The 13436-nt window shown below is 53.3% G+C and overlaps 1 protein-coding gene across 1 annotated transcript in view; it reads left to right on the forward strand.

Annotated features, from left to right (window-relative positions):
• ZNF516 (zinc finger protein 516) overlaps positions 1–13436 on the forward strand; it is a 113982-nt gene that overhangs the window by 44805 nt on the left and 55741 nt on the right. Inside the window, exon 2 of the mRNA XM_060121446.1 lies at positions 1482–3414. Within this exon, the coding sequence (XP_059977429.1) occupies positions 1656–3414 (1759 nt within the window). The 5' untranslated portion in view covers positions 1482–1655. The remainder of the gene's footprint in view (positions 1–1481; positions 3415–13436) is intronic.

Consider the following 13436-nt stretch of genomic DNA (forward strand, 5'->3'; position numbering starts at 1 on the left):
TTTTTTAAAAAAGAACATCTGTCCATCTGGGTGCCTCTCTGTGCAAGTCTGGAGCCCCCAGGAGGGAGACCCTCAGAATCATTAACTCAGTTACTTCTGTTTAGAGATAAGAAGGATAAACAGACTGGGCCCCAGGGGCCTGTGTGCGCGGCTGTTCTCCCCAATGCCCCACCCCTGCTTGCTTTTTTTAAAAAAATTCTTCACTGAAGTATAGTTGAATTACAGTGTTGTGTTAATCACTGCTGTACAGCAAAGTGACTCAGTTCTACATAAATATACCCCTCAAAATACAGTTCAGAAAGACACTCTACCTCTCACATCCCTTCTGGACTGTTTTCTTTATTCTCCGTATCGCTGAGTCAGATGGAAAGTCCTGAGATAGCTGCTTGTCAGTGTGTACTGTCTTGGGCCTGTTTGGCGTTTACAGGCATCTGGGCTGGCTTCCCTGCAGCCCAGATCGTGGCCCTACCCGTGCCCGGCACAGCGCTGGGCAACCCCGTCCACTTCCCCTTCGCCTGTGCACAGGTGAGGGAGGCGCCCAGGCGTCTGGAGGAGCAGCCCCGGCCCCTCATTCTCCAGGGGGTGGATAAGCGTGAGAGCGACAGTGACCCCACAGTGTGACCCCTGCTCCTGCTGGGCTCAGACCCCGCCTCCCATGTGAGGACCTGCCGGGGTCGGGAGGGTGTCTGCACTGGGGTGGGACTCGGCCCTGCGGCCAGTGCCGGAGAGAAGGGACAGGACCAGGTCGGGAAGGGCACGGTGAGGCCAGCCGAGGGGTTTGGGCTTTATCTAAGAGGCAGCGAAGACCGAACGTTGTGGTGGCAACGGCCCGGTGGTCACACACCCCTGGGAGTGGTGTCCGTCGGGGCGGCCAGCGTGGGCCGCCAGGTGCTGGAGCAGCAGCTCAGGCCCAGCTCTGGAAGGACCGCAGGGTTCTGCTCCTGTCCTTCGTTGCCTCTCTTTCACTAAATTATCTGTGCTTCACCAAGATACAAAGATGCATTTGTAAAGCGCCTTTTCCGGCTGTGAACGCCCTCCTCGCAGCTCACGTGTCCTGCACGTGCCCCCGCGTTTTGCCATCCTCCGCCTGGCCTGGGTCTCTGTCCTTCATTCTCAGACGCGCTCCTGTCCCGTCGCCCGTGTTCCGCACACTCCCACGAAGTCTCTCACCACAGTCTTTCCTTAAACACTGTTTATCTTTGATAAAAAATTATTCTAGTGTGCAGTCATTTACAATGATTTATTTTAATGATTTAGCACACAATTATTATCAGTCATTAATTGTTTAATTACTCATTTTTTAAAGGGAAGCAGCTGCTCGTACGTCTGTTTAAACTTTCGTGGGTGCTTCCTTCCTTTAATTTGGACGGGATTGGTTTTCTTAAGGAGGAGCGTGCAGATCGCGGTCCGAGGATGTTACCGGGCCCCTATTTATGCGGGGAAACCTGGTTCCTAAGATCTCCGTGTCTTTTCTGTTCCAGGTGCTTGCTGCCCTCTGCCATGCTCTCCAGGTAAGACATGCCCCTCCGCGGGGCAGGCGGACTTCTGCAGCCGGCAAGCGGGAGGCTCGCCTGAACATGGAGAGATAAGACGCAGGCCCACGTGACCGAGCGCCGTGCTCCGCCCCCCCGGCCGGGCGAGCCCTCGTCGTCGAGATGGACCGCCCCCGAGAGGCCGAGACGGAGCTGAGAAGGGGCCCCAGCCCACCCAGGGCCAGCAGGAGCCCCGAGGCGGACGGCGACAAGGCGCTGAGCCACAGCTGCTGCATCTGCGGCAAGAGCTTCCCCTTCCAGAGCTCCTTGTCCCAGCACATGCGCAAGCATACAGGCGAGAAGCCCTACAAGTGTCCCTACTGCGACCACCGGGCTTCCCAGAAGGGCAACCTGAAGATCCACATCCGCGGCCACCGCACGGGGACTCTGATCCAGGGCCACGAGCCCGAGGCGGGCGAGACGCGCGTGTCCGAGGGCCTGGACGGCTGCGCCAGCCCCACGAAGAGCACCTCGGCCTGCAACAGGATCCTGAACGGCGCCACCCAGATGGACAGCGGCAAGATCCTGCTGAGGAGCAGCAAGAAGGAGGCGGAGGGGGCGGCGTGCGCGGCGGAGGAGGCCAAGGCGGCGGGGGCGGGGCAGTGCTCCTTCTGCAAGAGCAAGTTCGAGCGCAGGAAGGACCTGGAGCAGCACGTGCACCAGGCGCACAAGCCCTTCAAGTGCCGGCTGTGCAGCTACGTGACCCTGCGGGAGGAGTCCCTGCTCAGCCACATTGAGAAGGACCACATCACGGCCCAGGGGCCCCGCGGCGACGCCTTCGCAGAGAACGGCAAGCCTGAGCTGCCCCCCGGCGAGTTCCCCTGCGAGGTGTGCGGCCAGGCCTTCAGCCAGACCTGGTTCCTGAAGGCACACATGAAGAAGCACAGGGGCTCCTTCGACCATGGCTGCCACATCTGCGGCCGGAGATTCAAGGAGCCGTGGTTCCTGAAAAACCACATGAAGGCGCACGGCCCGAAGGCAGGAAGCAAGAACAGGCCCCGAGGCGAGCTGGACCCCATCGCCACCATCAACAACGTGGTGCAGGAGGAGGGGATTGTGGCCGGCCTGAGCCTCTACGAAGTCTGCACCAAGTGCGGGAACCTGTTTACGAACCTGGACAACTTGAACGCGCACAACGCCATTCACCGCCGGGTGGAGGCCGGCCGGCCGCGGGCCCCGGTCGGGGAGGGCCCGGCGCCCGGCCCCGCCGACTCCCAGCAGCTCTTCCTTCAGTGCCTGAACCTGCGTCCGGCGGCCGGCGCGCCCGCCCGCGGGCAGGCCGGGCGGCGCGTGGCCGAGCTGGACCCGGTCAACAGCTACCAGGCCTGGCAGCTGGCCACGCGGGGCAGGGTGGCCGAGCCGGCCGAGTACCTCAAGTACGCGGCGTGGGACGAGGCGCTGGCTGGGGACGTGGCCTTCGACAAGGAGCGGCGCGAGTTCATCCTGGTGAGCCAGGAGAAGCGCAAGCGCGAGCCCGAGCCCGGCGCGCAGGGGCCCCCGCGCAAGAGGGCGGGAGCGCCCGGGGACCCCGCGCCCGGGCCCCCGGACCCCCGGCCGGCCGCGCGCCCCAGCCGCCGCGCCGCCGCCCCCGCCGGCCACGGCAAGTCGTCGGAGTGCTTCGAGTGCGGCAAGATCTTCCGCACGTACCACCAGATGGTGTTGCACTCGCGGGTGCACCGCCGCGCGCGCCGCGACCGTGACCGCGACGGCCCCGGGGACCGCGCGCCCCGCGCCCGCTGCGGCTCGCTCAGCGAGGGCGACTCGGCCTCGCAGCCCAGCAGCCCCGGCTCGGCCTGCGCCGCCGCCGACTCCCCGGGCTCCGGCCTGGCCGACGAGGCCGCCTACGAGAGCGGAGAGGAGGGGGCGGCCCACCCTGCACCAGGTGAGCGCGTGCGCCTGGGTGGTCCAGGCGCGGGTAAGGTGGGCTCGGACGGTCCCGGTCCCGGTAGCCCTGTGCCTGGGTGGCCTTTGCCCAGGTATCCCACGTCCAGCTGGCTTGGGCTCAGGTAGCCCTGTGTTTGGGTCGCCCCATAGCTACGTGGCCCAGGTCCAGGAAGCCCTTGCCCGGGTAGCTCACGCTCAGGCGGTTCAGGCTCAGGGAGCTCTGTGCCCGATGGCCCTGAGCCGGGGAAGTCCAGGCCCAGTAGACCGCTGCCTGGTGGCCCAGGCCAGGTAGTTCTGGTTCGCCCATCAGCCATGCCCAGGTAGTTGAGGCTCAGGCAGCCCTGTCCCCGGGTGACCCAGGTCCAGCTAACCCTTGCCCAGGATCTCATGGTCAGGGAATCTGGGCTCAGTTAGCCCTGCCGCCAGGTGCCCCGGCTCCCTGGTTTCCCGGGCCCACATAGTCTTGGTGCTCAGGTAGCCTCCTACTTAGGTGGCCCTACAGCCAGGTAACCCTGTGCTTGGTGCCTTTTCCCAGGCGTCCCAGGCTCTGGTAGACTTGTACTCAGGAAGTCTGCGCCCAGTGTCAGTTCCACTTGAGGCTCCCGTTTGATGACTGCCCATAGTGTTTGCATAAATTCGCACCTTTGGCTATGTAGGTGATGGTCTCTCTGGGGCATCAGACATTTCTGAGCAAAGAACAGGTGATGGACCCCCTCCAAGATGTGCCCTTCTCTCCTCGCCGTCAGCTGGGCACACATGCTTTCCTTGCCCCTCTCCTTGCACCAGACAGGCGAGTGAAAGAGGAACTTCGGATTGTGTGCAGTTATAATTAATCTTCTCAGATTCAAGTAACCCTATGGGTTTAGAGATGGCTAATTGGAACCAGATTACGTTCCAAACTGCAGCTATGTAAATATTTAAAGATGCTTGGCCAACTTTATTTTCATCATTTTCCTATTTTTTAAAAGAAAATTTTAAACATTTTGATATTTTCTTCATAATTTTTTTGTTTTGGGTAATTCTTTTCAGTGTAAGGTGATGTTTCAGTTACAGACTTGTAACTTTCTCTGTCTAGCCAGGAATGGTTTTCTCTTCTCCCTGAAAATTGGTTAATGGATGTTGCTTTTACTGAAAGGTCAGAGGCGATAGCGATCCAGGTGCTTCAGCTGGGCTTTTTATATGCTGTAGTGAGGAAGACTGCCCCTGTGCATGTCTTAAAAAACCCCACAAACATATGTCATCTTTCCCTTATTAAAGATTTAGCCAATTGTCCTGAACAGAGTTTAGTTATTCCAGGTCTATACAACGTTTTGTGTGAGCATCTGATACACTTAAGTATATGTGGAGTCAGTAAAAGTGTAGAAAAAAGTTGTTTCTTTGCTCCTATAAGGGCAATCAGTCTATGCTGAATCTGCACATGTGTGTATGTAGGTAAATGAAAATAACACGTTTTTAAAAATAATTATTTATTTTTGGCTACGTTGGGTCTCCGCTGCTGCTCACGGGCTTTCTCTAGTTGTGGCTCGCGGGCTCTAGCGCGCAGGCTCAGTAGCTGTGGCGCACGGGCTTAGTTGCTCTGCGGCGTGTGGCTCTTCCTGGATCAGGGCTTGAATCTGTGTCCCCTGCATTGGCAGGTGGATTCTTAACCACAGCGCCACCCTTTTTTAATTAATTAATTTATTTTTGGCTGCGTTGGGTCTTCGTTGCTGCTCACGGGCTTTCTCTAGTTGCGGCGAGCGGGGGCTCGTATCTTGCATTTCGTTTCTTAGTCGTTAACCTGTGGGAAAGGAGCAGTGCAATATACCGTTCTCTGCAAATGCGGTGCTAGTTCCGTGAGCTTTTTTGGGTTCTTCTAGCAGCTTGTCACGTAAGATGTGGGGAACCCAATTGTGACCCCCTGGGTGGCATTTTGGAAGATTAATTTTTGTTTTTCCTTTTAAAAAATGTTGACAACTATGGATTTTACTGGTCACATTCCAGTTGTACTATGGCTACTTTTTGGAGCACATTGGATGAAATATTAAAGCTGCCGATGATTGTTTTCCTACTTTGAGGACAAATATTTTTAATATTTGGAAAAGCTGTCCTTGCCCGCATCTATTATGATGGCAGGTAAATGGTTAGTAATAAGCTAATTCAGTAGTGCTTCTAATGTCACTGTGTGGGAAAGATCAAATTACGTTCACTGTAAGTTGGCATTTACTCTTTCTGTTCCTTCTAAGGTTCATTAAATTTTAGAGATTATCATTTACTTTTTAATGAGATTATATCTCTTTTCTCTGTATTAATCAACTTTTTGAGAACTGTGAGATCTCAGGTGATTCCATAACAAGATTATATATGGTGTGGGTGTAACGAGTTGACAACAGAATATTGTAGCTTATTGAGAGACTAGAAAAAGAAATTTATGGCATGACAGTGGCATAAAATGTTGAAGAACATTGTAGGTCTGCACGGGTCACTTTTTGTAGACCCAAAGGACAGTAGCTTTCCTCCTAAAAACACAAACGTTATATCGTGGCAGGCCTTTAGTGCTCTAGCTGGCATTAAATCGCTGCTTCATGGATGCCCCGTAAGGAGAGAGATGTGTTATATGGATTTAATACTCACAGAGCAGTCTCGTTAGCAGGGATTGGCGAGGCCTTGGAAGCAGTTACTTTGCAAGAGCAAATGGGTACGTTGAATCCTCTGTTTTGATCTGCAGTGAGCCTTGCTCTCGTTAAAAAATGCATTCAGCTTTGGAAAACACTTGCCTTTCTTGTCACTAAAAGATGATTTAGATCTTTAAACAGTGACATGACTCTGATAAATTCTCAGAACCTTGGTGGGATGACCGGTTAAAATGACGAGAGGAAACATGTAGAAATTGAGGGACGGAAGAGCATACTCATTCTCAGAGGAATGAATCCCGCTACTTCTAGTAGCAAAGTTGACATTAGAGTTCAGATCGTTGTGCCCCTTCCAGTAAATCCCCCATTGTGCCATAATTTCCCCACAGATTTTTGACATCCAGGCGTGGGTTTGAATGCCGCTCCTGGATCTAGCGACAATTTGCATTATCAGGTTAATTGAAAGAAACTTGCTTTTTTCATGAAATATTCTTTGTCGAGTGTTGCGTCTACTCCTTTGGAAAGCTCTGATCGTCCCATTACCTTTATTTCCACATAAGACCGGCTCCCAGCAGCCCTCATTACAGACTTAAAATAGTCTAAGAGCAAAGTTGTGAATAAAATCCAATAATTTACAATGTGTTACGGAGCTAGATTTCAATCTTTATTGAGAAAGTGACGTGGCACTGATAGAAAGGACCCTTTTGGAGTTCACAAAAATTAATCCTTTTAATTAAGAGGAGCACTGAAAGGGCATTTAGTTGAAATTTAGAAAAATTAACATTTTCAAACAAAGCAGGGTCATGGTGCTCAGAATTTATTACTGAAGACGGGTCAACGGGCCAAAGCGCAATTCTGCTTATAAAGCGTTAGGATGACTTAGGAGTGGTAGGAGCCTGCTGACTGTGTCTCAGAGGACTCTCTGCATCAAGTCCCTGTACTCTAAGACGTGGTGCCCTTGGGAGAAGCCCTGCCTGGTGCTGGGGGCCTTGCCTTGACGCAGAACCCATTCCTACTGTTTATCTGCATATATGCTGTTTCGGCTAAAAGTTAGGTGACTACCCCGGGTATTTTTTTAATTGAAGTATAATTGTTTTACAGTGTTATATTAGTTTTAGGTGTACGACACAGTGATTCAGTGTTTTTATAGATTATACTTCATTTAAAGTTGTTACAGAATAATGGCTGTTTCCCTGTGTTGTACAGTATATCCTTGGTTTTGACTATTTTTTGTTATTCTGATTTCTATCGCATCAAGCGTATTGTCTGTTGAGCCCACCCTTTCTCTATATCTTTGGATACTGATTGTAACTTAATTGATAGTAAAACCCCAAGTTTTGAAATTGCAATATTTGACTTTTTTTTTTTTTTTGCGGTATGCGGGCCTCTCACTGTTGCGGCCTCTCCCGTTGCGGAGCACAGGCTCCGGACGCGCAGGCTCAGCGGCCATGGCTCACGGGCCCAGCCGCTCCGCGGCATGTGGGATCTTCCCGGACCGGGGCACGAACCCGTGTCCCCTGCATTGGCAGGCGGACTCTCAACCACTGCACCACCAGGGAAGCCCTGTTTTATTGTTTTTGACTGACAAACCCTATGGCTGAACCTAATAGAATAAAACGTTCTTAGAGCAAGTGCCGTAGTGTTATGTGTAGTTGGAAGAAGTAAGGAGAGAGTTTTCGTAATTTAAAAATATAGTCAAGGGAAGAAAAGATAGTTAGAAGGAAGACATGGATTTATTTCAGAAAGCCTCCACTTTCTCATATCTCTCCACTTGCTGCCACCAGGCCAAAGTCTCGGACGTTAGAGCTCATCTTCTTTCTGTCGTCATTGTAAGAAGAGCCACAGTGTTTTGATTATATAAAATGTTAGTTGAGCACGTGCTTTGAGACTGACCGACAGTCCACGTTTGTGTGCGGCGGGTCAGGCTGTGGTCATGCAGCTCTCCAAAAGGTTAACCGGCCAATCTTATTATTATTTTTTTGATAGACCATGGACGGTCATCAGAACAGCTTAGGGAGGAAATGTTGTTACACGTCCTCCCATTGAAGCAGGATTTAGGGGAAATCAAGGGACAAAGGTCAGAGTGTGGAGTGTGAGGTGGGCCTGGGAGGGGTGTTTGCAGTGGCGGCCGGGCCTGCTGGGATGGGAGGCTTTTATTGTTGCTTATTCTTAGCGTTTACTTTGCGATCGAGCAGGAGCTCCAAGGGGACGGATTCTCCCCACCGTCCTTCTGGTGCAGGGCGAGCATGTTCTGAGCAGGGAAGCTGGGACCTGTTTGCAGCCCCGCCTGGTTCCCATCTCCGATGCTCAGTGATGGGGAAGGACTTTTATCTTAACACAGGGCTTCATCCGTGCCTCCCCCCACCCCCGGCCCAAGAGGCTAAAAATGACACCACAAAGAACGAGGGGTAGGAGACCCAGGAGGAGAGAACGTGAGTAAAGTGAGAGGATGGGAAATAGAATCCGTGTAACGGGGGGATAGCAGCAGGTACATCTGGGAACAACCCTGTACAATTACAAACCCTGTGATCCTGAGCCGTGTCAGTCCTACGTGGTACCGGGGCCCCCCACTGAACAGGAGCCTTCGGAATTGGTACAAGTGAAATCAGGCGGTCAGCTTGGGATGCTCCCTGCCATGTGCCGGCCAGCGGCTGGGGCACAGCACCAGGGTGGGGACCGGTGACAAGGGGAATCCGGACAGCAGAGGCGGAGCTCAAGGAAGAGCTGGTTGATTCCAGATTACAGAAGAGGGACCGTAAACGGCAGACGGATGCATTCAGCCAGATGTGAGGGTGACGCCACCCTTAGTGTTTTCTGCTGTCCTGAACATCGAGGAGTTGACTTAGTTGGGAATAAAGAGAGACTTGAAAACCCTCCTATTAAATTCTTATTCAGTAGGAAAGTGCAGTGGATTCTCTACGAGAAGTATCCAGGTGCACTTGACAGCCGACGGCAGAACGCCCTGTGGTTTAGTCAGCATCTTAGCCACCGGAAGCGTCTCCGTCAGCACACGCACGGAGACGACGGGGATTATTCACTGGCCCCGTGGTCCCCTGATATGCCTCCGAATTATCCAGGGAGATTGCGTTATGGTGAGAATAGTGCCTTAGGGGTGTGCTTACTACATTCTGGTTCTTCAGACATTGGTCGTCTGTGCCTGGCGTGCACGTTCAAATTTGCTGGAACACAGCGCTGCATCCCCGACCTTCCAGAAGGAACGTATTATGCTGTGAAACGCGTGAGACTGTGGAGATTATATTCCGGATTTTCTTCCTGACACTGAGACAGACACGTGGGATGCACGGTCCTCAGCGTCGTTAAGCAGACACCATGCAGACCGTTTTGTTTGTTAGCAAAGTTCCAACGCTTGATTCGTTGTCTCTCTGTCTCCATCTCTCTCCTTCACACAAGATAGAATCATAGAATTTTAGAGCTGGGAATGGTCTGCCCCCCCATTTTAACAGAGAGGAAACCAAGGCATAGGGGGACTCACTGTAATTTGCCCAGAGCCTCCAGGTGTGTCTGTTGCCCGAGGACAGCATGGTGGTGGGAGGCACGTGAGCGGGGTCGCCTAGGTTACGGTTCTCCTTTCGCACGACGTAGCTGTGTGTCTTCAGTCCTCAACCTCTGGGTGTCTGCTCCCTGGGTGGCACTATGGGGGCTGGGATCGCCACCAGCAGGGCTGTTGCCACCGTGTCCCTGTTAGGTGCCCGGCATGGCCTGGACATCCTGTCCACATGGCTCTTGTTGGTACAAGAGTTAGAACCAGAATCAGGGTCCACAGGGTCCGTCTCCCAGCCTAGGAGAGGGTGTGTGTCCTGGCTGGTCACTTGAGGGGCAGAAGCGTGTGGTCCCAGGATGGCTCAGGCCCCGTCCAGGGCTCCACTCCCACCCACCCTGGGGGCGACGGAGATGGAGGTAGCCCTGCCGAGCTCTGTGGAAGCCCATGCTTGGCGGCGTGCGGTGCCGGCCTCACCCTGTCACCAGGAGGCTGCCTGCCTGCGGTAAATATCGAGTGGGTGCTGTCTGAAGGCAAAATTCACGATGTTCCTGGAGTCCAGGAAAAATGCCTGCACTGTGTTTACAGAGTCTTATTTGATGTGCCTGCTTTTCAGTCTTTTCCGTCTCTGCTTCACATCCTAAATCCTGTTATTTCTGTCCTGTTGCCCCGCTGGACTTAGTTTTCCCCAGTCTGCGGTATGGGTGATGCTGGCTACGATTTTCCGCTCTTTCCCTGTGGTTCACATGTCAGGAAGAGGAGCTTGGTCTCCTCTAGTTCAGACAGGAGCCTGTGACCTCTCGTGTGACGCATGAGAGCCCTCTTGGTAGATGTGACCCATCAGTGGTGAGTAGAAACAACGGAATTTGGGTCTCTCACCCCAGTCCCCTGAGATGTGGCCTTCCATGTGGAGAGGTGGGTTGAACTGATTTTGCTTCTGAACCATCAGGTGCTGATCAGTGGGGGTGTGTCCCGGGCAGCTCTGCAGGGGGATGACCCTGGGCTTTGGAAGTGAGGTTCACACCTGCTGAGCCGGGGTGTCACCCCCGAGACAGTGCCTTGTCCCTGCCGTTGTAGACATGTCATTCCAACCAGCACTGACGCCCCTGCCTGTGTTCGTGATCAGAAGCGTGATCATTATGTTTGTCTGGACCTGTGGTGGGGCACACCTGACGGCACCCCTGCTTCCTACCGTTGGTTGAAAGTGCCCAGGTGGCTGATCTGCTCAGCCCTTTGATGCTGTCATCGCAGGCCGAGGAGTTCCCGCTCGTGACACTGGCTTCCTGGGACCACAGCCGTGGCCCTGACCTGCCTCCCCGTCTCCCCCGCTGCACCTTCTCTGTGCCCCGAATGCCCTGCCCAGAGCTCCCCACTCACCCTCTGGGGGCCCGAGCAGCCCGTTTCCCCGGCGAGCACATTGGAGGCTGGAAGTCCCTCCCGCCCGGACTCTCACTTCCAACCCTGACCCACTGTGTTCCTGGAATTGCTGCGTCTCTGCAGTTTCGTGGCGTCGGCCTCGTGCCTTACACGGTGGGCACGTCCCTCTCCTGGAACTGTGCTCTCGGTGGGCAGGGCCCAGGTGTTCGTCCTGACGCCCCGCGGTGATCTTGACTGCGCAGTGGCCGGCAGCCCCACTGGGAGGGGTCGGTTAGGTCCCTCCTCCGTCCGCGGTGAACTCCCAGGAGAGGTATGGTGTGTTCCTGGGAGGGGCTGAGCCCTGGGGCAGCGGGGATGCTCACCCAGTTGTCTAGTCGCCACGTGTCCGTAACAGTGGCAACGACTAGTAATAGTAGCCATGGATTAACCGACAGTGTTTAACATGAACTTCTTGTGATCCTGCAAAGTTTTTAAGTTGAAAGAGCTGCTTCAACGTGAAATAATATCGTGGCCTTTTTGGATGGGCTGGAGTTAGTTATGTTTGGGGTGATTTTTGGTGAGTTTGGTATTCCGCAAGGAGCCTTTCTCACGACTTCTGATCCTGCATGTTTCCTGTGGGCGCCGTGATTGGGGTCTGCGTCCCGGGCCCTTTGTGAACCTTTATCACTGGAGGAGCAGAAGCGGGCTCAGCGTTTGCAATGCTGGACGGCCGAGTGCGCGGCAGCTGGTGTGCGTGCGGTCAGCTCTGACCCCGCTCACGGTCATGGCTGGCTTCCCAGGATGTGGTGACTCAGGTCCCCGAGGGTTTCCCACCTCACTGCCAGGGTCCCCGTGCCTGGTGGCCGTATAAGGATCGGGAGCTGGACGCCTCGCCCACCCGACCGCCCTGGGGCTCAGGGTCCACGTGCCACACGTGCGCTTGGGCTGATCCCTGACCTGGGCCGGGGCTGTGACTGGAGGGTGGGCCTGGTGCGCAGTCGGTGGCGGACACAGCTTTGGCGCTCGAGGGCCCAAGACCGAGGCAGAGCGCGGACCTGCGGACTGTCTAGGGATTGTGTGGGGCGCTGGGACGTGGAGCCCTTGGGGGAAGCCTTTCCAGGGGAGTCCTCCGTGTGCAGATGCTGAGAAGCTGCAGAGGCCCTGTGCCCTCGCCCCCAGCCCTGGGGTCTTTCCTGCTGAGACAAGCATCCCTTTCCTGCTCCTGCCTTGGCCCAGCCCACTGGGAGTCTGAAGTTCACAGTCAGCGCCCGTGACCTCGGAAGCAGCCCCACCCAGAGCTCAGGCGGCCCCTTCTTTCAGGATATGCTGTCCTTCCCGTGGCACATTCCGGCTCAGCCAGCTCTGTACCGTGGGCGCTATCGATTTGTATCATCCTTGGTCTGCGTGTTCATTGTGGGTACAGTGAATCATTTAGTTAGCTGAGATTCTCTTTTCTCAAGCATTTAGGTTTTATTCGGTAAGTGTTTTTGTTGTGTACGTGTCTATGGCACACGTTCTTAATTTTTTCGTTTGTAAGTTTTTTTTTTTTTTTTTAAGTTCTTAATTTCCTGTGTGCCTGACCTATTCTGAGGCTGGTTTTTCATGAAACCTTGTAGGCTACTGATCTGATCCAGTATTTGCATACACGGTTTGTCTAAGCCTTTGCGTATTAAAACAGATTGTGGTTTCAGATCTATATTTTACTAGAATTGAAAAAGCTAGGGATAGTCTTCTCTGGATTGAAGATTAGAAGGTCCCACCTTCATTACTGGAATTTTACCGGTATCTGTGTGTGCGGTCAGTGTAGTCGCATCCGCTTAAAGGATGCCTTGTCTGCTGTTTTATTTACAAAGGCAGCCACTGATTTGAGAGAAGTTTTTTCACAGATTAGTGAGACATTTGGGCTGACTCTGGCTGCCAAATATGTTCCCCTAACAATGTGTGAGATCTGAGTATTACTCATGTTCTTTTTGAGAACTCCAGAATAATTACTTTCAGCACTGTGACTAAACTGTATTCCGGTTTTACTATGACTACTCTGTTCACGTAATAACCTGATTGGTTACTGAAGTATATCATTTAAAATGATAACCCAGCGGTACCCTCTGATGCCCGGTTGGTCATCCTATAGAAAATGCCGCGTGTGCCTAAACCTGATCTCTGAAACCTGCTGGGGAATGGCAGCTTCCTCCAAAATCACGAAGTCGTGTTGTTCCTGCAGACAGTAATCCAGTGACTGAAGAGTCTGTCAGTGGACTGGCCCGTTGGAGAACATCATTTTTGACGTTGGAATGATGGTCGGTTTCCCAGTCTGACTCCTAGGTACCGTAATTGCTTTGGTTGAAAACTTGTCTATGATGTTCTTGGTTTTTTAAAATTGATTTCTGCAGAATTCATGAGATATGATTGATACAGATTAATCCAGTATTGGACTTGAAGTGCATAGTAATGGGGTGGCGTGAACATTTTCATCTTTAAGAAATATGATTTGGGGCTGTTTTCTCAGAAATGATGAAATTTGGTAGGGCACGGCCATGAGGTTGAAAACAGGCATTA

Source organism: Lagenorhynchus albirostris, chromosome 14 (genome assembly GCF_949774975.1).
Source record: "Lagenorhynchus albirostris chromosome 14, mLagAlb1.1, whole genome shotgun sequence".
Classification (NCBI taxonomy): Eukaryota; Metazoa; Chordata; class Mammalia; order Artiodactyla; family Delphinidae; genus Lagenorhynchus; species Lagenorhynchus albirostris.